We start from the raw sequence: 26,980 nt of genomic DNA on the forward strand, positions 1-26,980 counted from the left end.
TATTTGCATCAAAAAATAATGCATTACCTTCACAACTTTATTTAAGTCCAATTTTGATGTTTGTAGATGTTTAGATGTCATTTTTGATCAGAAATCTACTGTACAAATCAGATGCATGTTCAAGAGCAAACAGTGCGTACGCGTTGTCATAACATGCGGTGCTATGACGACCGCTGCTGTTTGCTCTCGAAACAAACAGTGTTCAAAAAGCAAACAAAAAATATGAATCACCCTAGATAACTTTTGATCCAAAGATCAGATTTTCTCATACTAGGATACAATTTTAATAGGTAGAAGGGGAAACCTCAAATATGCTAACCGCAGACGATATTTTAAGTTACGAAATCAGACACAAAAATTTCATGCAAAAAAAAAAACGATTTTTAATAATTCCTTATTTATTATTTTTAATTATTTTATTTAGTAATAATCGAAATAAATTTTAATTGCAAGGTTAGTAAATTTTTACATCATTTTGAAGAAAGTAATTCTATATGGAAAAATACAAAATTTGAATGAAATTGGTCCAATAATTCCTGTGAAATCGAATTTTAAAAACTTCAGATATTTAAAATTTATTTTTTCTAGAACTATTGAATTGATTTCGAATAATAAAATATATTATAAAATAAATAATAAATAATTATGAAAAATTATTTTTATCACGGAATTATTTGCACAGAAACGAATTTTATAATTGTGTGAAAAAAGTTTATCAATTCGCTTAAACAGTTCTGTAGATATAGCGAAATATAAATAATAAATTATAAAATAATTATTATAAAATAAATAATAAATACTTGTTAAAAATTATTTTTATCACGGAATTATTTTTACAGAAACTAATTTTATAACTGTGTGTAAAAAGTTTTTCAATTCGCTTAAACAGTTCTGTAGATATAGCGAAATACGCAAACTTACAAAACTCAAAAACACCTCAGTAATGTCTCAAAAAATAAAAATACGAAAAAATCTGCAGAATCTAGGAAAGGGCCTTTTTATGAGATATTAATATAGTATCAAAACAAATTAAATATTAAAGCGCTAATTGTAATAATTTCGATTTATGATAATTTTATTACTCACGAAATTAAAAAAGCATTATAAATCATTCACGCTGAATTGATAAAAAATAATACATTTCAATGTCGTGACGAACTCAAGAACTCAAGAAAGGCAATTTTTGCTAACATCAACCATGCTCGCACAACAACCAATAGAAATCTTCTGTTTTCTCAATATCCTCCCCACAGCTTTTGTTCTAGATTGATTTTGTTAGAATCTACCATCTCTTTCTGCGACAATATAAGTGTCACATGCAGAAAATTATAGATCTATCTCATATCAAGCACCTTTTTTCTACCCTTACCCGAACTTAATAAAATTTAATGATAAAAAAACAACAATTATAATCCTTAATATATTGTTTCAGAAATTAGTCAGCAATTTTTATTCCTATATTGTTCAGGAAAAAGTTACGATTTCGTCTTATTAAGGACTATGATCTTTTTTTACTTAATATTAAATTAACTTTTAATTAATTCTGAAAAAAAAACGAGTTAAGACGGACTAACATTCTCAATTTAAATCAATTTGTCAAACTAGAAAAAGTATTAGTGTCCATTTTTTCACTTAAAAAACCCCAGATATTTTCAATTAACAAAATTTTCTTCTTATTCTTCCTTTTTTCCTTCTTTTTTTTATTTTTTGAAAAATCATTCCTTGGGAAATGTTACGAACTAACAATTCGTCAAGTGAATCGAGCAAGTGAAATTAACAACCTCACTAGTACGAAGCTTAATGAACGAATAGAAATTTCGTCAAAAGCATTAAGCTTAATGTTACATATCGATAAACACTTTTGAATAGAAAATGCAACAGAGAGTAAAAGCAATCCATATGAATGGTTACTCAGAGGCAGCCAAGAATTGAACCAAACAAATATACTTGTCAAACGAGAGCACTAATCCCTGTCTCATCCTGTCAAATGGAAAGAATGGCTTTAAAGATGCTGAAGAATGAAAAATTTTGGGGCAAAAAATCTTGTCAAAAATTACGATTACTGAATCGTTAAAGAACTCCACAAAGATTACGGAATAGTCAAAAATGTGAGTTGCATTTTTGTGAATTTCAAAACTTTAAACTAGCATGTTAAAACAGACGACAAGCGACGAACATAGCGTCTTTTTTTTTTTTAACTAGTCTTAATTTATGAAATTATAGTAAAAAAGTGTTTTGAATTAGAAGATACTTTTTGATTTGCTCTTTCAGTTGTTTGCTTTCATTCGTCCATCTCTTGTATTCTCCTCCTAACTCAGTTATGAGCATAGACGCTCGCGACATCTTTCGGCGACACACTGCAGCTTCTTCAGCTAATTTCTAAGAAAAAAAGAAGAAAAAAAAACAGTTTCAGAGAAAAATTGATCATTACATTCAAAATTAATCTCAATATCCATAGGCATATTGATGTATTATTCTCTAATAATTATACTTATTACATCAATTATCGTCGATCAATTTGAAAAAGAAAGCATAGCAGTGTAGAACCGGCCAAATTATAATATTAATTTTCTCTCTAATATTTTGTAATGACAATTGCTAGGAGATGACGACTTTTACAGTTCTTATGTTAATTGTTCATGCATACGTTTATAGATTATCTGTAAAATTAAATCAGGACCAGAATGTATATATCAGATATTAATATTAAAATTTGTTCAATATCGGTGACGTACATAATAAGGTATGTTGAGCATATATAATTTTGCTCTCTGAAATAAAAACAAAAAATATAGTAAATAATGAGAGATGATTCTATTGAAAAAGAAATATATTACACCAATGTCGAATCGAATCCTTCATTTATGCGACAGCTTGGTTCTATAAAATACTAAAATGGTGATGTATTAGAAAAATGTTATTTTGGTCTCATCAAAAGAAAAAAAAATTATTAGAATAAGTTGGTTAGTGTTTGAATTAAAAATTTGTATTTGGAAAATATAAATGAACAGTTTGACTAGAGTATTGAAAACCTTCAAATTAAAATTATGCATTAAAAAAAAAAAACATGGAAGGAAGAAAGAATGAGAAAGTTAAAAAAAAATTATTGGTAATCAAATTTATTAAATTTAATACAACAGTAAAGCTAGATTTTACCACCACTTTAAGTATTTGAGAATAATCATCCGTCATGAACGGAAGGAGTTGGCAAGTAATAGAGGACTTTGGGTAAGGGACTAACAGCGAGAAGTTTTTACTTATTTACTCTTCTTGTACATGAAAATGTGACAAAAAAAATATGTTTGCCGCAATTACTGACCCAATCACCAATACAATAATAACAGATGCCATTTCGCAGTTTGTTTTGATTTTAAAGTTACAGGGCTTTAGATGCGCTGCAGATTCCTTACATGAATGTAATCGTATTAGGAAAAAAAGGCTATGGCAAATATGGAATTCATATTAAAAGAATAATCGAATTTTATTGCCACATACATTTTAAGAGCTTTACATATTTTAATTATTTATTGAATACTTCTTTAAATGTGTTTATTATTCTTAGTATTTTAATACAAGTTAAATAAAGTTAGCTAATAATTAAAGTAACAATTAAACAACAATCGAATTAAATTTTACATAGCCACTTACTTTTAGCTTCTGATAACATTTGTCTTGAACGGAAACGTATCAAGAATTTTACTTTAATCTTAACATCTTTTTTTATATTTTTATCCAACGCGTATGGTTTCCTGAAAGCAACGTTCAATCACTATGATAATAACGACTATGAAAACCTTTTATCTAAAACTCGAATAAAATGCATAAAGAATGGGGAAAAGTCATGGTCCATATCTGAATAATTTCAGTGACATCGAACTTATTCTGTAAATGTATGGTTTGTATTGACGAAGTAATACAAACCATACATTGTATGACGAATAAACAAAAGTTGAAATTCTTTACTTGTTTTAAGGTGTATCTTTTTTCAACTCCAAAATTTTAGGTTTAGTTTCTAGTTACATTGATATGACTCACAAGCCAAGACTGAAACGTGTGACAAATTTTGTTGTAAGCATAATTTCTCTGAAATTTAAAAGCGCTTTGTTCAGCCGTACAACATGTATGGTTTTTTGAATGCAGAATTCAAACTTTAAAATAGCTTCGACTATAATAACTTTTTAAATTGAATAAAACGTTTACGAACGATTTAATTTTTTTAATGAACTTCATGACTTTTTATTGCATTTTGAAAATTGAAAGATTAATATTTGAAATTCCTTCTTTAAGCCCTCCTTTAAATAATCTTGAAATATGTATTGGACAAGTTTGTAGAAACAAACAAGATAAATCATTAGTTGATTGTTATTTTGAAACAACTTCCTGTTTTAAAGCATATAACTCTTTTAGATAGACATCCAAAAATACCAACAGTAGCTCGTTAGCATAACATTAAGGATCACAAAAAAAGTTAATGTTTCCGAAAAGGATATCTAAAACAGTACCTCTTTGTTTGCAATAGCATTCTCATATTGAGCTTTGACTTCTTTCAAATCGTTCTCTTTATCTTCGAGTTGTTGTTCCACTGATTTTAGTTCCTTCATGGCAACGGCTAAACGAGCTTCCTGGACGGCTAAGTTATGCTGCCGAAAAAGTTCCGTAAAATATTATTAAAAATGATTATAATAAGGGTAAAAAACTTTTATGAATTATTTATCTCCTTTTTTGAAATTTTAATTACTATCAAATTTGAACGATTGAAGAGTAAAATAACTTTAAGCGTAACGCCTAGCGATTTTCAATAGTAACAATAAAGTAATTACAAATTCTCATCAAACGGTAAAGTTACTCGACATTTTTAGTTTGGATAACTAACACCTTACAATTTGTCTACTGATGATTATATGTCTGCACTTGTCTTCACATTTTTATGAATGCAAATACAAAAGTGACACACCAAAAGTGAGTGATATTCTCATACCAATCTGTTTTATTTTATTTCAATTTAAAAGTATCAAAACAAAAAGTAAGTCTTGGTAATAAAAAATTTCTTACACCCTTTCCGGGGAAGCGTAGCTTGACTGGTAACATTAATTTAACTATTGTTACAAACAGCTAGAAATGTGAAACTCACTGCTATTTCGTTTACGGATTTTTAACTATGACTATAAACTACAAGATTTCAAGCATGCCACTTCATTTAAAAAAGTGCTGCCTTGCTTTTGTATTGCCTGACTAGAATTTTAAATTGAAATTCGCTGTTTCGGAAAGTTTTAACATCCAAAGTAGTTTTATAATTATCAAATTATTTTTAATAAAATGTTATAAATCTCAGAATTACTTTCAGACGATGAATACATTTGTGACAAGCCTTAAATAGCCAAAATTCTAATTTTTGTTTTCAATACACCATATGTTATAAAACAACAATTGTGAAATTAATATTTTATAAGAAAAATTACCATTTTGAAAGTTCTGTAATCATTAACGTAATGAAAACAATTGAATTCAAACAAGCAATTTATTTCGTGATTTAAAAACGGGTTCGTAGATTTAAATATCTTTTTCAAAATCAGGTAATGAGATTTTCGTATTTCATATTTTTACATAGTACTTTTTTATTTTTATGTGTTGCTTTATGATGTTATAGGATTTTCCTGTATTTTTTTTCGTGCTGTGATTATTTATTTTTTCTACATCAATAAAATGTCTTATTTTGTTATCACTTATACAAGCAACATAATTTATCTACCTTATTTTTCTTCGGTGTAATTGTTTGGATTATTTTTATTCCTCCTGTACTTCAATCTTAAAAACTACTGCTCAATGTAGACGATTGGTACACTGAACAAGGTTAGTGAGTTAATATACAAACTTAATAAATCAAACTGCAAACTTAGCTTAGTAATTGCTGAAAACTTAATAGTTTATAATTATTAAGAAAACTTACTATTTAACAATTAAACTTATTTGTAACTTATTTTTATTCAAACGGATTCTGAGTATGGATATTGAAATTTCAAAACAACTACTTATTATGATAATGTGACTTGTTAAGGTTCCTTATCAGACAGAAAAAAGAAATTCTTTCTTTGCGTAAATCAACAAAAAGTTATATGAACGTGAAATTTTTATGAACTAAGCGATATTTTGTTATCCTTTTTTTTCCTTCATTTTATCCATTGAAACATGTTTTATTAAACCTTGTAAACTAAGTTTAAGGTTTATTAAAATATGAATGTTGAAAATTACTTTTAAAAAATTACTAACTTAAAGCTTACATTTTGACAGCCTGGATCAATAGAACAGATTTCAATGAATAAAACGATACAAAAAAATGTTTTAAAATATTAATTAGTTACTTAATAAATAAAGAAATAACGATATAAATAAAGAATATCGCAATAAATAACGTTCATATTATTCTCCGTAGGTTAACATGTAGAATTTTGAAAAATGTTTCTTTCTGAAGACCGTTAGCTTAGTATTTGTGAAATATTTAGCTTGTAGTATTTGTGAAATATCGTAAATTAACTTTTATAGTGTTTTTTTTTCTCGATTCTTATTCAAAATTATTCAGACACTATTTATATGATTAACGAAAGACATTGATATGTGTAGTGGAAAATCTGTCTCTTTGCAAATACCGTTCAATTTGTAATGCTCCAGGCTATGGAAAAGTCTTCAGTATTTCTATTGAGCTTAATATTTTTAGGCTTATAATCAGCCGGGTTTATATTTAAGTTAGTCAATATGCAAAAAGAATTTGCTGAGCTTGAATTTGCTCAAGGTTATTGAAATGAGTCTTCTATTATGCCGCCATATTGAATAAAGTAATGTAAAGAATTAGACACACGGAGCAATCACTGATATATTTTCTAATTAGCTTAAAATCAGCTTGGCTCATTTTAATAAACCTAAAAATAATAGGCTGATTAGATAATACAGGAGACTTTTCCAATATTCTTAGTGCATCTGAAAATGACTGTGACGCTTCAAACAAGAGGCATTTCAATTCAGCCAATAACTTATACCTACCTTTAGAGGTAAAACTTCTTTATTTATTCCGAAGAAAAACGCCATGGATTTTGTCCAGGAGAGAAGACCTGCAACATCGCCGCACACCCTTTTTGCTGTCTCCATATTGTAATCTTTCATGATCAAGTACGGTTCCAATAACTCTACAACTTCATCGTTGATCGTGTCTTTTGGAAAATTTTGTAAAGCCGCGAGAAATCCCGTGGTTGACATAAACTGCAAGACAGGAGAAATTTTAAATGGCAAAATGCAATTTTAAACAATGATGTAAAAACAGCCCTAAAGCAATTGGTAAGCATGAGTGTCCTTAATTTTTAATGTTTAAGGAATGACCTAATTGATTCAAAATTATTTTTTGAAAAATTAAACATTGATCTTAAATTTTAATCAAACATTTGAAATCCTGATTTATTATTTAAAACTTCACAGAAAGTTGCAATGTTTCTATTTCTTTAGAAGTGCAATTATATTAGAAGTATTGGACATTATTTCTTAAGCAGCTGTCTCATTTGATTTTTAAGAGTGGCACATAAAATAAATAATTTAATTTATCCAACATTGTTTAAAGATTATAATACAATTCAAAATGGCACTACTCGTGGGCGTCAAGTCTGATTTGCTGCTGAATTGTAGCATAAACAAATTTCACGATTTACTCTCGATTATTATTTGTTATAAGTCTCGTTAACGAATATTGAGTCTCACAATCTGCATTCTTTTGGTTAATTTTTAAGGACAGATGAAATCTGGGTAAGCATCTAGATAAATAAACATAGAAAAGATAAATAAACATGAGCACAAAATGTCCTTACATAGAGCTGCATTGACTGTATATTTGGAGAGAAATTTTTTCCCTCCGTGTTATTATAAAAATATTGACGTTCAAAAGAGAGAAAAAAAATTATGAATAAGAAGAAATTGTGGGGGGTTGGGGAGAGCAGCGAGCAGGGTGTGGAACCTCTAAGTATTATGCAGAAATATTAAAGTGTTAAACGAAAATTTTTCAGTTTAATTATTCAAGAGAAAATATATTTTCATTAGAACATCGTAAAAATAACACAATTTACTATACTATTCTCATTTTTCATTCAGTTATTTATAATTTGTTGACGAAACAGTTTATGAGTGATTTATTTACTTAAAAGTAGATTAAGCTAATAATTAGATTGACTAAATTTTCATTTTGAAACTTTACATCCTAAGATACAATAAATTTCAGTAAAGAGAATTTTTCAGCGAAGAGAAAAAGAAAAAACTTTATTTTCCTTATTTCAAAAGTATATTTTGTTGAAAATGGTGCTGCCATCTCTTATTTAGAATAAGAAAAGAATACTATATACAAAATAAAAATTCTTATCTTGCGAAAAAATTAAGTTAGCGAATAATATGCACGAAAAATTATTTTATCGAACATATCTCAATTTAATTTAATTGCATTATTTCTATTTTTTTCTGTTTTTATTTCAAAATGAGCGATACAACTTAGTAAGAACCCTACAAGCGGAAGATTTATTACTCGTTATTACAATTCAAAAACTTTTCATTGCAATTTGAAATATTTTTAATATTTATTTAAACTCATTATATTCACCTTTAAGTAATCAAATATATTTACCCTATTTCTAAAATTTAAAATCAGGCAGATTTTAATTAAATAAAAAATTTAATTTTATAGTAGAAAATAATTTTTTTTACTATAAAATTAAATTTTCAGAATTATTTAAAATTCAAAATATTTTTTATATTTAAAAAGTTGCACAGATATTAATTTATGGTTTCTTTTAAATTATTCTTTAAAAATTTAGGATAAAACGTTGCAATTAAGATTTAGTACAACATTAAAATGTATAAAAAACTTACATTTTTAAATCATAATAAAAATTTTTTTTTTAAAAAATGTTTTGCAGGTGTCATAAACTTAACCTTTTTCAATTGCAGTATTTAAAAGCAAAATCAGAAAAATAGAAATTCAAGCATATACAAAAATGATCATAAAAGTTCATTATAAACGCTTTAAATTATTTTAATAAGGAATTCGTTTGTTGACTTAGTCTCCATCAGAATACCGTCAATTTCACTTCATTAATAATCTTTGTAAAAATTCTGTAAAAATGTTTTTATCAAAAGTTTTGCATAGTTTCACAGTAGTTTTATATCAAGTCAAAAGAATATTTAAAATTTTATTTGTTTAATAGAAACATCAAAAACTCAACAGACTAATTATTATGCGCACCTTTGAATGTTTGACTCATATAAACAGCAGGCAGCAATCTACTAGTCTCCTGAACTTGAAATGTCATAACAATACAATAAATTGAAAAGAATGATTCTACAGTTCGTTTTTCTCACTATTTAATGACCTAACCTCGTAATATAAAAGTGTGACGAAATATTATTTAATTAAAGTTAAAAATTAAATACTTTTATACTAATATGTCACAAACTCCTTTAGACGTTGGGTTTCCTTCATCACAAAAAGTCTTTGGAGGACAAAAAAACGACTTCCACCATAATACTGAAGATACTGCTACAGCACTCAAAACTATAGGTTCTCGAACATCCCCTCTCTCTCCTGCAAGCTTACATTTTTCTGATTTCTTATAACTCAAAAATAGGCCCCTCATTAATTAGACTTGAACTCAAATGATTTATTTTTTTCGTGTAGTCCATCTCTGAGACAAAAGTTTGTGCTAAATCTTTGGAACCCCTAATAGAGTTTTTGTGCAAGAAATGGGAGAAAATATCAGTAGCAGCTACTAGTAGGTATTCTTACGACCCGTTTACAGTTCTACATTAAGAGCAAATGTGACCACTTCAGAAATTTGCAAATATCTTGCAGATAGTAATGTTATTATAGTAATGTTCTTAAAAACTTATTAGTGTTATTTTAAGAAGCATTAACATTTTGTTCTGTATGTATCTACTGTCCAAGTCATATCTTGTTAACCAGTATTTCGTAGAATGACTATAAAAATGAAAAAAATATCATTCACGAACATAACGCATGCTTATCTTAAGTCAAAGATTACTTTTAAAGATTCCTCCCAGGATGGTTTGATGAATTTTCTCATAGGATCCACTTGCACAGACTGTAATCTTTTTTGGAAAAGAATCATAACGCAATCCATGATGTACATGATCAGAGCTGGAGGACGACCCAGTTTACGGACAGTCGCTGCAATAAAATTGAACAAATTTTACTACGTTGTAAAATCAAATATGAAATATTCTTATCCTTTCTTTTCTTCAAAATGAAATGGTTGATCGGTAAAATATTTATATTGGAATTTTATTTTTGAACCATCGTGGTGTTAAATTTGTGGCATTTTGAATAAATTTGTAATCTTTTTCTAAAGTAATAAGTAATAAATGCAAAATAGACGATGTATGTATTGTTACTTTCTATTTTAATTATGTGTTCTTTTCAATGAATGAGACAGATAAAAATATACAAAGGTGATTTATTTAACGAAAATGAAAAACACAAATGAAAAACAGATACTTCTTCATGTGCACTTATTCAAGCTCATATACTCTACCGTAACATCCACAAGCTATCATACGAATTCATCATCCCATCTCACCGTTCTCCGTTCTAAAGAAAATCTCAATCACGTGATTATGGTTCCACTTTGTTTCCATGGAAACAGTCAGGTACATAATTGGGTATAATATGAAAAAAGCACAACTACTTCCACTTACTAGGAATAACATTCACCTTTTAGTTCAATTAATAAACTGAGTTTTAAATATGCTTACTAAATTCATAAACTTCGGTAAAACAACAATATAAATTATTTCCAAAGGAACTAGACTAATACAATTCCAACCTGGCGAGTAGCGACTTATAACAAGACACTTCGTTTGATGCTTTTACATGTTGCTAGAAATCAGGTTCACAGAATATGCTGTTTACTAGTTAAATTTAGTAGGAATAACACGATCTGTGACGTAGGCTATAGTATACCCAAATATCTTAACTTCATAAAATAGCCCATAACTTACTTGATAGATTCATGTAATTACTAAAACTACTCTTCGCATAAGCATGGGCCTTTATAACAGTATTGTTATGGGTATGAGAAGAAGAATTAACAAAAAAAAGCACTTACCAATTAAAATGGTTTTATTGATTTTCAAAAATGCCTTTTTCAATTCCATTTGAATTAACTCGAAAGTGTGCATTTCAAATATATCAACCACTTTAGTCGTTGCTTGGAACAACGACAAATAAAAAAGTCATTGGATGCCGAATCTGGGCATTGCGATGAGACAACGTGAGATTTTTGTATTTTGTATCATAGCAAAGTTAACAATTAACCAATCTTACCAAAACTAAACACAGTTATTTTCATAAAAGTGAATTTAATTTTTCTTACAAACTTACTCACAAGAAGTTGCTAACATAACTTGTTAAGTTAAAGAACCACCCATCAAATGTGATCGTTTCCATGTGTCCATTAATCAATTTAATTAATTTTGGTAGGTAAAATTTTATAATATTTTGGGCCGACATGAGACAGATTACTAAGTCGAAGAAAACACGACTAACTTAATATTTGTTTGGTTATAGAAAAACTACAGTAGAACAAATGATCGAGTTCTACTCCAGTGGTTACAGTCATGTACCCATTACCCCTTAAAAAGTACTTACTGAATCAATCATAAAGAAAAATAAATGCTATACAAAGTTTGCTGGGAAAAAAAAGTAAAGCTGATCCTGCATTCTAAATATAACCAACGATATGAAAATAAACTGATAAAAAAATGGGAAAAGAAATGTACAAGATATTCCGTTCTGTTTAGGAAATCAGAAACTTTATTAACCAAGTTTCAAATCATTACAAATCGAAACTATATTAGAACAATGTTTCCGCTGCATTTCAAATCATTTCAATAAATAAGAATACTTGCGCTCATATATTTCCGCATCAAGCTATAAAAACGTAAAAAATTTTACATATGCAAAAAAAATATTATATATAATTATTAACAATATGCGTCTGCTAATTCTGTTCCCAAAAAATGCCACGTTGTTGGTGCGAATAGTGGTTATTTTGAAACTTTCCTTAACAATTGTTTGTTAGCAGCGCCTTCTTTTGACAAAGTTTTTGACTAATATTGTCTGTGTAGAAATTTTTTAAGGACATTTAGCGTGCTGTATAAGTTCACAAAAAAAGTTTCAACATACTTAAAATTGCATGACTGCTCTTTATTACGTATTTAAAATTGAAACCTATAAAAATACTCAAAATGTAAAACTGCTAAGAACCTTAAAAAAAAATCGACAAATCTTGTCGCAAAACACGATAAACACATATCGACAAAACACGATACAGCATTTAATTTCCCTTAAGAATAGTTTCTTTTTGTTAAAATGAGGATGAGGAATTTTATTATCATATCTTGGAGAATTTAATCTTTCTTACCAATATGTGTAGGCTGTATAGTGTTTAAGGCTGCTTCTGCATCTTCTAAAGCAGGTCTAGCAGCTTCTAATTTCTCTTCAGCTATAGCTTTATCCACTTGTATTTCTTTTACTATTTCTTGAGCAGCGTATTTGGCTTTCTCTACACTATCACGAGCAACTTCTGCAGCCTCTGCTCTAACTGACACTTCAGCTAGCACCTGTAGACGAAATTAAAAGTTGAGTTCATGAATTTAAAAATGTTTTACTTTATGTAAAAACTAACACTTTAATATATCATGCAAAGATTGCGTTTATGATGCTCAGAACCAAAAATTTACTAATATAAACATAGCATTTTTCAAGTTCATCAAATTTTAAATGCTCATTAAGGCAAGTTATCCTTCGTTTATGGTTCTTTTGTTATCAAAATTGCCTTATTATATAGCATTTGAAATAACAATTTTTTGATAATTAAATTGATAGTCTGATAACAGGTCATATATGAAATTAATATTTTTATTTATGAATTTCTGTTTAAAAATAAAAAGGACTTTTTTTTGTTCATCAAATTTTAAATATATTATACATTAGGGCGAAATTCCTTTCGTTTACGGTACTTTTGTTATCAAAATTTAATAATTATACGGAATCTGAAGTAACATCTTTTGTTTGATAATTGAATTAATAAATCTGATAACAGATTATATGTTTTAATTAAAATAAGAATAAATTTTGCATAGTTATGATAATTGGTGAAATTCAAATTTTTATCACATATTTAAAAAAGAATTACTCAGCTCTATTAACTAATAAGCCAATCTTGAATTAAAATTCATAATAACGCTACTATTAAAATAACAAATCTATTACATTTATATTTCTATTTAATACTTTATTATTTAATACTTAATATATTTAATACTTAAATATTTTTGTTGTCATTAAAAAAAAAAAGTCTCCTTTACTCAACAATCTGTTTTAAATATTGTCAATAGATCTTTTTAACGCAATCGAAACTTAGCCAACTGAGAACATAATTTCAATTGATAAACTAACTAAATATTTTGACATTAAACTATATTTACTTGCCTCACACAAATTCTTTATTGCATTACAAAACATAAAATTGCACTATATGAAAATTCAATAAAAGAAGAGAGAAGTAAATAATAGTTATCAAATAATAATGTTTTGGAGAATAGAAACGAGGATTTTTTATTCGTTATTTATTTATTAAATTTTAATTTTTCTATTTCCTTTGAGCTATGAATACATTTCCAAATGACATACTTGTTCGGCAGTCTTAGAGGCTTGTTCTAACTCTTCATCCATAACAGCTAATGTCTCCTTCATTCTTTCTACGAGCATAGAAGCTTCTTCCAATTTTGATATTCCGTTCTCCATTCGAGTACAAGTGTTACCAATCTCTTTATGTTTCTCTTCGTACAGTTTTTTATAACCATTGATGAAAGATAAGAATGACTTGGGCGTCACGTGAGCTGGACGGCGAAATCTAACAACGAAAAAAATGTATAAAGATCATATACTGCAATTTTTTTTCTTCAAAATATTTATGGATTTTCAGATTTTCGAATTCTTAACACAGAGTCGTGGTTGCTCAGGGGATAGAGCGCTCGCCTCCCAATGAGGTGACCCGGGTTCGATCCTGGACAATTTGAATTCCGTGCCCTGCTCGCACTGATCACAGTGCTGATGTAAAATAATCTCAGTGTAGGTGGATCATGGGTTACAATCCCTTCGCTATCAAGCTAACCTTGGAACGTTTTCGTGGTTTTTCTCTCCATGTAACGCAAATGCGAGTTAGTTCCATCAAGAAGTATTCCACAAAGGAAAATTTCTCCCAATACTTGACCAAGGAGTTCTCTTGTCTTCTGGATTGGGTTCAAAATTACAAGGCTGTTGAGTTGAACATTAGTAGCCGTAAACCTTAAATTGGGTCAACTGCAACGGTTATAAAATTATAAGACTCTTATCACCGAATGAAAAGTATAAAAAATTAAATAGTTCATAACGAAATGAAATTATGAATACTTTATCACCAAAAGTACTAAGAAATTTAAGAGTTAATTATGAAATGAAAAATGTAGCAACGTTACATCAAATTTTGACCAATAGTAATACACTCGAAATGTGAAATAAAATAATTGATAGCGAATTGAATAAAAAAAATCCTTTTAAATCAGTCAAAAGAAAATTATTACAGGTTTTGTGTGTTCAATAGATGTATTATTTAATAATAAGAGTTTTTAAATGATATTTATATTAAGTGTTTTCACTCTAAAAATGCTTTAAGCGTAAGAAACTGGTCTTGCAGAATGAAAAGAATATTAAACAATTTATGGACAGTTTTTTGTGATAACTTACAGCATCTTTGGAATTTATTTTATTTATTTTTATTACTTCGTAGTAATTTTCGAGATATTGCATGAAAAGTTGAAATATTTTACAAACATCATATGATTTCAAAATCATAGAAAATTAAATTGAGACACGACACCGACACTGTATTAAACAGCTCAAGGGCCCGCTAGCGCGTTAATACTTGAGTTCCGACCATGGTTTAGTTATGGTGATTTGTGCTTGTCTAGTGTACTATCACCTCCTAACGTATATACCAGGAGTTTTGGAGCACCTTATATAGTAAAATTTTGCAATTTTTAACCACATTAAAAACAAAAATAACTTCATTTTTTTTTCATTTTATATTTTAGCAGTATTAAGTTTCAAAATAATAATAAGAAAAAAATGATTTTTAATATTAAACAGAATAATTCTTACTCCATAAAAATAAGTTTAAAAATAAAGGAAAATATTTTCTCATTAGTTTATTTGAAGCATTAAAGCAATGATTTTTATTTTTTCCTCACACTTAAAAAAACATCATGATACATCGTTTAAAAGCTTTACATTTTTATCAGTGGCAGCAGTGAGCGAGCATTAGATTATACCATACTAAAAAGGTGGGCAAAATGTAATTTGCAAGTAATTATAATGAACGATTAAAATATTTTATTCGTAACTGAGAGATTTACGATTACAATAATAATTATAATTACATATTATATTGAACTACTTCTAAAAATAAATATGATTTGGGAAAAGTGGGGTAAGACCGAGTAGCTACCTGTTGGAGCTTAAGTGTTCGACCAAAAAAACTATCAAATTTAATCAAAATATTCATTGTTCAGCTGTGTGGAATATAATTATCCGCATAAAGTCATAGGTGTACCTTATTTTTTTATAGATGACATTTTTTTTTCTGAAATAAAGTAAATCACTAGGTCCCCACTAGCAGTGTACGGCTGAGTACACGTTTGAACTCCACGGGAAATGTAAAAATATTACAATTAAAAAAAAAGTCTGATAAAATCTTTTAATAATTCATACAGCCTGGTTAGTGAGGTAGGCCTATCCCCACTAAGTAAAAAAGTAGCAGGAATGTCTATTTTATATCACAATTTAAGAAAATTATGTAGTCTTTATGCGATGTAATCAAGGCCGTTCTCTAGGGGAAGGGAGGGAGGGACAATTGCCCCGGTACCCGAGACTGATGAGAGCCCGACCAAAATTCCTTGCAAGATATATAGTTGTCATGATTTTTTTTTATAAAAGAAAATTGCAGAGAATTTCTTTATCTTTAGAAAAACTACAATTCAATCAAGGATTACAAGAACCTCGAAAATTCCACAAAATATGAAAATAAGGCTTTTTTTTTCTTTTCCTTTGAGCAAGGGGTCCGGAATAAATTTTGCCCCAAAGCCAGCACAACCCTTCTTCAGCCCTGGATGTAGTTATCTTCCTCCGCTGCACATGGCTCAGGGGATGGAGCGTTCGCCTTCCAATGCAGCGAACCGGGTTCGAATCCCAGTCGATACGAATTCCGCATCCGGCCTGCACCGACCACAGTGCTGAGGTGAAATATCCTCAGTGGTAGACAGATCATGGGTTAGAGTCCCCTTGCCGTCAGGTTCACAGTGGGAGGTTCTCGTGGTCTTCCTCTCCATGTAACGCAAATGCGGGTTAGTTCCATCAAAAAGTCCTCCACGAAGGCAAATTTCCCCTAATACTCGATCCAGGAGTTCCCTTGTCTTTTGGATTGGGTTCAAAATTACAAGGCTACGGAGTTGAATATTAGTAGTAGTAAATCCATAAAATTGGGTCGGCTGTTCAACGACTGTTAAAAAATAAAACATCAAGGTGGGAGAATTAGAGCTAGACCGGGCAATACCCGGGAACCTTTATCCCAAAAGCAAATAAGGTTATCGAAAAGTTATCTGTTAGGGTATGAATCTTTGATAAACGTTCTGGACTAAAAATAATTTTTACAACTTTAACGTCCAATAAATAAGGCTAGTTTAAAAACCAAAGAACGTTAGAGAGTCAACATTCTAAAGCAAACTTATCTACACAGATGCCGTGAATTAATTAAAAACAATGCTCCTCGGACTGAAATTCAATCTAGATCTGTGGGACCACCTCTCGGGTTGTTCATGCCATGGATCATCAACCACGTAACCTAGCTCAGCTAGCCACGGCATTAGAATCGATAGGGTTCAATATCTTAGTGAACACCTTCAAGAGCTTAATTGACAATCTCCCTGCACGTCTCGCCGCTGTCCGCTCTGCGAAAGGTGGTTATTCTGGCTTTTGACAGGTGGTAACATGAAAGTGACTGGATGGTATTTGATTGATTTCAATTCAACAGTCAATTCCAGCTGCTACATATAGTCTGCATCTTTCATAGGTAGTCTTAATGAATTGCATGAATCTCAATCTGATATTTTAAATGAGCAGCGATTCCTGATGTGTCATTGGTTTGCTCTCATATTATGCAATTCGGAAAAATTACTGGCGTATATGCGCAAAAAAAGTAATTTGTTAATGCGTCAGTCCAATATTCATTGACCAATTTTATTTTTTCTGTCTTTCACTTCCAAACACTGGTAGTGATGGATGAAAACTTTAGCAAATGAATAATGATAATGAGCAAAAATTACTTACATTGAAATATATAATCAAAGTTGTTGAGAATTTTAAAAAAAGAATAAGCGTGCGAAAAATAGCAACGCAAGTCGGAAAACACAAATTAGTCGAAAAATGCAAATTAATTATATTTAAAGTAGAAAGTAATCATTCTTGTCTCAACATTTTAGTCCATTAATTCTACTGTTTATGTTATTTTATTTATTTTTTCTTCAATTCATTGATAATTCTGAATTACACTCTTTTGAAAAACACAGCTTCTTACATCACAGTCCTACAAGGAAACATTATTCGCAGGTTTTACATATTTAACTCTCTGGTCGAGGACCTCTAGGCAACACACCTGGATTTTTAAAAACAAAACAAAAAAATAATGAGATAATTTTATTGAATTAAATATTTTTACACGTCCCATCACATATACTTTTTAAATATTATCGTAAGAAATTTTACAGACAAAACATTATACTTCTCTTACTTTTGATAGTATTCAGCACATTGTTCAGCTACTAGGTCGTGAATATCTCCCATGGTGCGAATGACTTCAGTTTTTACAGGAGCTTCACACTGAAGATCAAAGTCTCGAAGAAAATGCTTGGACACAGATATTAATGCTTCTTTGGGCCACGGTTGGAACCAGTCTACTGTACAACCCGATACGATGCCTGGAAATCTTAGAGCGTGTGCACGCAATTTCTCACCAACCTGTGTTAAAAGTAAAAATAAAAAATGAATTGATACATTTATAAAAGCTCATCCACAGTAAGAAGATGATTGATCTTCAAAGAACTAATTTCGACTTGAAAGAGTCATCGTAATGCAGCTCTTTCTTCAGTTAGGATAAGTATAGGTTAGAGGGTCATAGAAGAGAATTGCCCAATTTAAAGATCTCCTATACTTCTTAACATATGCAGCAGATACAGTTTCGCATGAAGCAGTTTAACTTTTCTTATCAATTCGGACATAGAGTTGCTTTTTGTGACAGCAAAAAGTATGTAAAATTAGGCTTATTATATCTTTTTGTGAATTACGCATTTTCTTGTTTTTTAGTGTGAAAGTTATATTTTTCTCCCACATGAAGGACATTTGAGGCTCGTGCAATCCAATCTTTGTTCCTGTATAATGGCTGTCCAAATATAATTAGCGGAGTGACGCTATAAATTTGGCAGTCATGTCATCTTCAACTTTAGTAGAGATGACAACCACGTAAAATCGAATCTTTTTATTAATTCGCATATTAGGAATCGTGAGATGCTTAAAATTTTTAAAAATGATTTAAAAAAAAGTAAGAAAATAAAATTTATTTCAGTAAAATTGTATTCACCATCAAGCTTAATATTTCCAAATGAATAAATCTAGTTCCGAAATCATTGAATCAAACATCAATCTATCTTTAATGGTTTTCGTTTGGTTTGGTTTCGTTAGGTTTCTTAATTTTATAATGAAAGCTAATAAAAAATAAACCTCAATTTTTTTATTAAAATATTGAAAACACTTTTTAAAATTTTTTAAGCCCCATACAAGCTCTGCATATTTCATTTAGATTCTACAGGCCTAACATATTATCCTATAGAACCCTATAACCAACACGATAGATCTCTACATATTAATTAATTCTACAGACTCAGAGCTTTAGCCATGAAGAAGCACAACTAAAAATAGCCATATCACTAAATATACCAATACCGCAACATAAAACTGATGGATGGATAAAATGACTTAGGCGCTTGTAATAGCTCCATAACATGTACAAATTTTAAAATTTGTTGCCAAAATGTGATAAAGATTTTCCAAAAGTGATGAATTAAATCTATACTTTAGATATTTTTATTATTTTCTTTATACTTATTTTCCATGATGAAATCGATTCCTTACAACTTTTCGTAACTTTTTTATAGTTACTGTATAAAATTTGCCATTTTCAATATTTTAACTTTACCTTCCCTAGCTGTATTGGATAGCTAATTCACATAGACATTAAGGAGAGATTGCTACTTGTGAAGTTGTTGTTCTTTTTTTCTTCAAATTTCGTTTTTAATATTCCAATTCTTTTTACTCAAAATATGTTGATTTCATGCAAGATAATTCTAAAAAAGCATAAATACTTCTTATATCTTATTCGTAATACTTTTATTTCGGGTGGAAAAAAAGCTATGCCAATCTATCCTAAACTTACCCTATCATATACTTTAACGAGTTTCTACGTAAATCCTATTTTTAACTTAGGAGCTCGTACCATAATTTGGCCTTCATCGACTTACGGGGACTGAACTCAGTGTAATCTGTATAAAAATCTGACAGATTTCATTATGAGGGAATCGTCTTATTTGCTGTATCATTAGTGTAAATGATTTAGTGAAATTTGTCTTTGATCAACCAAATATGATCATAATACATATATGTCAAATGACGACAAAGCAGTAAACTGTTCTAAATTTATATAATTTTGTTTTTCCCGTCTCACTCACTTCGTAGTAATTGAGAAGGGGAGTAGATTCAATATTTTTATAATACTATATATTATAGCTTTACTAAAATGATTAACAAAAATAATTTCGATAGATTATGTTATTTTAAATGAAAGCAAAAGAAAATATCTCATTATGGTAGATTTATATATACAAATAATGAGCGATTTGCAATTTTTTGAGAAAGCGTATGTTTGTAAAGATTAGAAAAAAGCAATGTTTGTAAAGATTTTAAAGCAAGAGAACTTTTTTTATTTTGATAAAACCTAAATGTTTAATTTTTCTGAATCTCAAAATTGTATATTTTTTTATTTTAATAAGAAATATGGTATTTATAATTTCAAAAAAATGTATGAAAAGTTATATACTTTTATACGCTTGATTAAATTTTTAATGCAAAATAAACATTAAAGGGTTTACTGCATTTAATAAAAGGGGAAAAAATTATATGAATTGCTCTTTCTCTAGCTCACTACCCACTTATGTAAAAAAAAGTTTATCAAGAAATATCACCATTTTTCCAAATGTTTGATAAATAATGAAAACTTATTTGTGTTTTAGCTGCATTTAACCGAAACGTATTATTGAAATCAAATTGTTGAATTTTTCAAAACATTTATACCGAACCTAGGTGGTATAAAGGATTTGAAAAATTCTGTTAAAATAATCAGTCTTTAGCCACAGTCTCCAACGACATTTAGAAATTTCGTTATTTATACGGCAGTCTAAAAATGAAACCTGAGACATTTTATGCTAAATATTTTAAAAAAATTTTTTTAAACTTTCATTGGTTTTTTAAAGATACATTCGAAGAGACAAATGTTTTGAAGTTGAGCATTTATAGAAGTTTCCTCCGTTGCTTTATGTGTCCTTCAATCTCTTTTGTATTTCCTCTTTTCTCTACTCTAATGTTTTCCCGATTACCATATGATTTTAAAATAAAAATTTTTTGGCACCCTGACGAACTCCTAAACGAAGGAATGAAGATATCCTTATTAAGAGACATTTTTGTTAAATTTTTGAAAAAAAAACTTTTAGCACTAGATCTTGAACGTAAAATGGAACAATTGAATCCTAATTAAGTATTTAACTGCTCCTGCTATTATTTTAAGTATTCCATTTCCTCGTTTTTATTTGCTCTTTGGTGTATTCCGTCATTTTCTCTATTTATAAATTATTAAAAATTACACTTTTCGAAGTCATGAGTAGTTCCTGAATGTAGCGATAGGGAAAACACTTATATCCAAATTTAGATAGAGAACCGAGACAACTTTGCTGACATTTTTTGAAAAAAGTTACATTTAGCTCTTAAAAGTTCCTGAGCGAAACAATGGAAGAGAAATTATTTCCAAATTGAGTATTTAACTGTTCTTTCAATTGATTTTAACATCTTCTCCTTACACTTTTTCATTAAACGATATGAAAATACAATTTTTGGTGTGTCTTAACTAATTTCTGAGTGAACCGATGGATGAGACATTTGTCTCGTAATTCGTAAAAAGACGAATTTTTTGGTCAAACACTTCATAAGGTGCCAGAAATTCTATTTTTATGATCTGGTAAAGTCTTACGAAATCTAAAATGTTGATTACATGAATACTTACAGGCGAGAAACAGAGTACCACATGTAAATTCTTCCGAGTTCTGTAAAGAAAATAATCCATGACATTCTCCGGTGTTGGTGGACATCGCGGTCTCTCTCTTTTCATGATAGGAGTCAATTCTCCAATAATATCAGCTTTCTCATCTCGGTTAAACAAGTTGGACACCTAAATTCATTATAAAATCTTAAACCTAATAGGAACATCTTTTAATCGACGTTAATACCTAGTGCAGATCAATGTTCAGTGTGCGACTTTGTCTAGATAAAATGGGTAAATGAAATACATAATACGATATTTCTGAATTTTTTTCCATTCATAAAGAAATCAGGTGGTATTAGCGTGGATTGAATGACTTGGATACTGTACAAATGTTGGTAAGTTTCTAGAAGAAGAAGGTTCTAGAAGAAAAAGGGTTTTCTAGAAGAATTTGTTCTATTACTTGGATTTTTTTCATGTTCTGAAGTAAGTTCAAAATTATAAGGATCACAATCACCTTAAATTTATACCTTAGTCGAAATATTTGGGCTCAAATTTAAAATTAATGAACAAAAAAATGATAAATCATTTCTTTTTTAACTCAATGTCCATTCAAATATATATATTTATTTCTGTTTATTGTGAAACATTAAATAAATCATTACACTTTAATTAGCGATTAGGATTATTCTAGGAAAATAACCTAGTTAATGAATAAACTAAAATATCGCAGATAAATTTGCAGATTAATTGATTTTCTCACTTGCGTTTTATTGCATTTATTACTATAGCTTGCTTGCCTTTTAGATTAAATAAACGCATCAATATTCCTTTCCAAAAGTTGCCATAGAACGTTTTGAAAAAACATATAATAAAAAAATATTAATTAATAAAAGTTACAGCATATATTAATTATTTTATTTTTAAATTTCATTTCTCAACAGTATGTAAAAAAATAATTATTACTTTAAACTGATTTTCGAAAAATATTAATTCGAACTGAGCGTTAATTTATTTATTCCAATACAAAGTATTTTATACAATTAATTTATGAAATACAAGGAAAAAAATAAAGTAATTAAATTTCTTACCACTCCACAAGTTAATACGTTGTTCAAATATTCTAGAAAACACTCATCTTTTAATGCTTGGTCAGTAAATATAAAAGTAGTGCCTTTATCGTGAACTCCTGTTGCTCTATAAAGAAGTTTTAAATCTTCTAAGAAATTCGACGCACCGTAGCTCCTACAGAAAAAAAAAGTTTATATTTAAACAAAATAAAACTTTCAAAAATTCTTGCATTCATAATAAGGAGAATTTTTCTGATTTTTACAATTATCTTCCAAATTATTGGTCTGACTTAAATCGAAGCATCATACAGTTGGTATCATAGAGAAAAAGCACAGCTATTTTGTAATTGTAATAAACTCGCATGATCCTAAACTTATTAAAGTTGGAAGGTAGGAAACAATGGTTAAGGAATCGAACCAAAATTTGGTTTATATGAAACTTGGTCTCTTCTTATGGATAAAAAGAATCTCAAATTTTAATTTCTCGTTGGAAATAACACGGAAGTATGAAAATGGCAAGAATTGGCCAACATCGCTATTTGCAGACTCTGGATAGCAATAGGGGCGGGGTGATGAGTTATAACTGATCTACGCAGAGTATCTCAGACATGCTTTGCAGAGTATATATCATCTCTAATATGCATTTCTGTAATGGAAACTATATTCCGATTAACTGATTTTTTTTCAATTCTAAGACCACTGTTACACACCTTGTGACTAGATCGTGAGTTGCGTACGATCATGCGCTTGTAACATAACTATTGAAATGGTTTATTTTATTTTTTATAAACGTCATTGAAGAGCGAACTCAATTTCGAATGTATGATTGCCAATGTTCAACTCCGTAGCCTTCTAATTTTGAACCCAATACAAAAGACAAAGGAACTTCTGAATCGATATTTACCTTCGTGCAGAACTTTTTGTTTGAACTAACGTGCATTTGAGTTACAGGGAGAGGAAAACCACGAGATCCTCACACGGTCAGCTCGATGGGAAGGAGATTCCAATCCATGATCCGTCTACCACTGAGCATAAATTGAATTGTGTTTGAAACTTTCTGTTCTATGCAAACTAAAACAACTATGATGCATGTATAGCGCACAAAAAGACGTAGCCTCGCCTTGGTTTTTAATACAAAATACATATGATTTTGGTAGGAATCTAAAACTTGTATGTATTTAAACATTTTCAAGTATTATCGTTTCTAAATAATATTTTGAACACTGTAAAAATATGTAAATAGATGACAAGTGGATGAAGAAGAATAACTGGATTTGTATTTTCATCTAATAATATACAGCCTTTTCTAGTTGTTAAAATTGTGTACTTGAAGTTTTTTGACAGTTTTACTCACGTGTTTGTTCGAATAAATTAATTAAAATTTTTATGAGAATTTTATTCTGTGGACTATTTCCCAGAACGCACAATCGGCATTCATATTTATCAAGTTTTCTTCTACTAAACTGCACTAAAATGATTGGATGTGTAGTTTTAAGTTATTTTTTTAGTAAATTCTATCTGAAAATTAGTTTCACATGCGCAAAATGTAGTTTTCTAGTTGATAATATTCTTTGCATATTCAGATTAGTCATGCCTTCGACCATGTCTAAGAATTTGGTGTTCGAGGCTGCCACTTTTTAAACATGCTCTCTCTTTTTCAACTTTAGCTCGGTTTCTGAATATGGATTTCAGATTAGTCTAAGCATGTGCTTATTCTAAGCACAATTAGCAAGATTTTTGATAACGGTCTTAGTGTTCCGAATCCTACAAGAGAAAACATAATTGAAGTTAGATTTTAAAATGCCATAGATTTAAAATTAGTGCCAGAGACGTTACAGATATATTTATTTAATTTAATAACAATTAATTTCTGTTTATTTGCTAAGTATTAAAAAGTTTTTTTTGTTGTTAATTTTATTTTTGCGTTTTTATCATCAACAAAATCAGTAAGCAGTAATAATTTTGCTTCATTCTACATATTTAGACAAAATATGCATATGAAATATAGAATGTCTGAAATAGTGTGTCATATTGCGCTGCAAGTATTTCGTGACCACGGCTTTTAAAACAGATTTCTTTTCGTACGATACAAAACGTACAATTTCTGTACCTATAGCGATGATTATATCTATAGCAAATAATATACCAATAACTGTATTTAGCAATAATTACAGGGGTTGGACAAAATAGTTGAAACACTTTTATACTGACTAATTTTTTGAACTTCTCAAAAAATGCTTAGAGAATCATTTTATAAATTTAGATTTGTTAGGCTTTACGATTTCGCATACATATCAATTAAGTTTAAAGCTTTTAGAGATTTAAGGGACCGACAATAAATTACGAATGGAAAATAGTGTTTTTGAACACTCTATACCAGAAAATGTAGCAATAAATTCGTAACTTGTAACAATCATTTTCGTTATTATATGCAATAGATGCACAAAATTTCATAAACTTAGCTTAAATATATGGAGATATGGACAGTTTTATTAAAAAAAATATTTTTTCTTTAATCTTATGTTTTTTGTATTCAACATATATATACGTGTATACGTATTTAAATATTCAATAAAATTGAACAAACTTTTTGGAGCAATTTAAAATTGAATGCAAAATTATTGCTTTAAAATTTGAGAAAAATTTTTTTAAAGCCTCAGAAGTAACTAAATAAGTTTCTTTATACTGCATATGAGCTGGAAAAATTTAAATTTTTGTTTTCTTAATTTTGATTTTTGGCAACCCACAGAAAAAAGTCCAAATGGAATATCTCAAAATTTTAAAAAGTTTTAATCAATTCTCCAAGTATCATCAGCAAATGCTATTTATAACTAATGAAAACTAAAAGACATTGTTTTTCAAATAACTAAAACTTGTAGAACAACACGGTGAAGTCTAAGGTCAAATTGAACAAACATTTATTTGAATTAGAGCAGCAGAAAATATTGTTTAACAGTTTTCCTTAGTTAGCAGCGCCATCTGTAAATAAAATGTTTTTGAGCTTTAAAGTGAAAATGAATTTTCTCTAAGTATAATAAATTCACCTGTTTTTATATCTATGTTATTTATAGCTATAACTATAGTATAAGTAACTGATTTAGAAGCAAATCAGTGCTGTTTTAATAAGCAGTATAAAATTCTTATAAAACGTTTGGAGCAGCCTTATTTGGATTTCTATAATGCGTACAAATGAAGCTGGCCTTCAATAATATTAATTAAAATTTGTAAACTTCCCGTCTAGTTTATTTCCAAACTTGTATTTCTTTCCCACCCAATTTCCGATTTTGTGTAATGAAAATTTTGTAATTGATTCGAAACTTTAAAGAGAATTACCTGGTCAAACTAATTTGCTGAGTATTGTAGTGAGCAATGAAAGCTGCTAGTTTCGTTAAAGACTGTTTTCCAGATCCTCCCACGCCGACGAGAAGAGCGTGACCCCCTGGAGCTCGAATTATCCTGGATATCTAAATTAATTAAAGTTCAATCAATTGTTGAGGACATTGATAGAGGTTAATGTGATTCGTCTTTAACAAAGTATTGTAGCAGGTAAGGAGAATTTAAGTGACATTTAATTAATTAATGTGTGTTTAGAGATTTCTAATGAATTGGGTATTTTTTTTAAAAATTTATTAATAAAAAAAGATTTAAAGAACAATGTTTTTTTTTTCCTTTTTCAGTTTGAACTTTTTATGCGATTATTTGTTAAAGGTAATTTTTTAATTTTATCCTTAAATTTAAGGAAAGTTCCTAAAAATTGAAAATCTTTTTGGGTGAATGTGCTAAGTGACATTTGAGTAAAAAATGAAGAGTTTTTAGCAATTGAAAAGCTTATTGGAAGAAGGTACTAAGTGACATTCAAAAGAAAGACGAATTGTTCTTAACAATTGAAGAACTTTTTTGTTTAAAAAAATATAAGTGGCATTTGAGTGAAAAAAGAAATGCATTTAACATTTGAGGAATTCATTGTTCAAAGAATATAAATGACATTTGAGTGAAAAAAGAAATGTTCTTAACAATTGAAAAGTTTATTGGGAAATGTTACTAAGTAACTTTTGAGAGAAAATGGAAAAGTTCCTAACAATTGGAAAGCTTATTTAAAGAATTTACATTTGAGTGAGAAATGAAACGTTCTTAACAATATATGATTTTGAGTGAAAATCGAAATATTTTTATGAATCGGAGAGCTTATTGGAAGCAGGTTTTAAGTGACTTTTGAATAAAAAGAGAAAATTTAAGGGACATTTAAGTGAAAGTGTTAATTTAGCTATAAAGTAAATTATTATTGCTCGAAAATATAGATAATTAACAATTCACTTTTAAATTTATTTTACTATATCTAGGAATTTATTTCTGAAACCAAGAAAATTCAGGTTCCGAGATTTTTCCTTGTATGTGCGCATGACCAAACTCACA

General features: G+C 29.0%; 1 protein-coding gene across 1 annotated transcript in view; it reads right to left on the minus strand.

Annotated features, from left to right (window-relative positions):
• LOC107437090 (dynein axonemal heavy chain 5) overlaps positions 1-26,980 on the minus strand; it is a 156,088-nt gene that overhangs the window by 63,182 nt on the left and 65,926 nt on the right. The window contains exons 28-37 of the mRNA XM_043043611.3: positions 25,901-26,031; positions 22,589-22,742; positions 21,522-21,686; positions 17,928-18,154; positions 13,736-13,958; positions 12,465-12,663; positions 10,065-10,210; positions 7,036-7,251; positions 4,503-4,640; positions 2,252-2,379 (exon numbers count right to left, since the gene is read on the minus strand). Coding sequence (XP_042899545.3) covers positions 2,252-2,379; positions 4,503-4,640; positions 7,036-7,251; positions 10,065-10,210; positions 12,465-12,663; positions 13,736-13,958; positions 17,928-18,154; positions 21,522-21,686; positions 22,589-22,742; positions 25,901-26,031 — 1,727 coding nt within the window. The remainder of the gene's footprint in view (positions 1-2,251; positions 2,380-4,502; positions 4,641-7,035; positions 7,252-10,064; positions 10,211-12,464; positions 12,664-13,735; positions 13,959-17,927; positions 18,155-21,521; positions 21,687-22,588; positions 22,743-25,900; positions 26,032-26,980) is intronic.

The sequence above is a fragment of the Parasteatoda tepidariorum genome, chromosome 2 (genome assembly GCF_982258835.1).
Source record: "Parasteatoda tepidariorum strain Cologne lab strain chromosome 2, Ptep-v5.0, whole genome shotgun sequence".
Taxonomy (NCBI): Eukaryota; Metazoa; Arthropoda; class Arachnida; order Araneae; family Theridiidae; genus Parasteatoda; species Parasteatoda tepidariorum.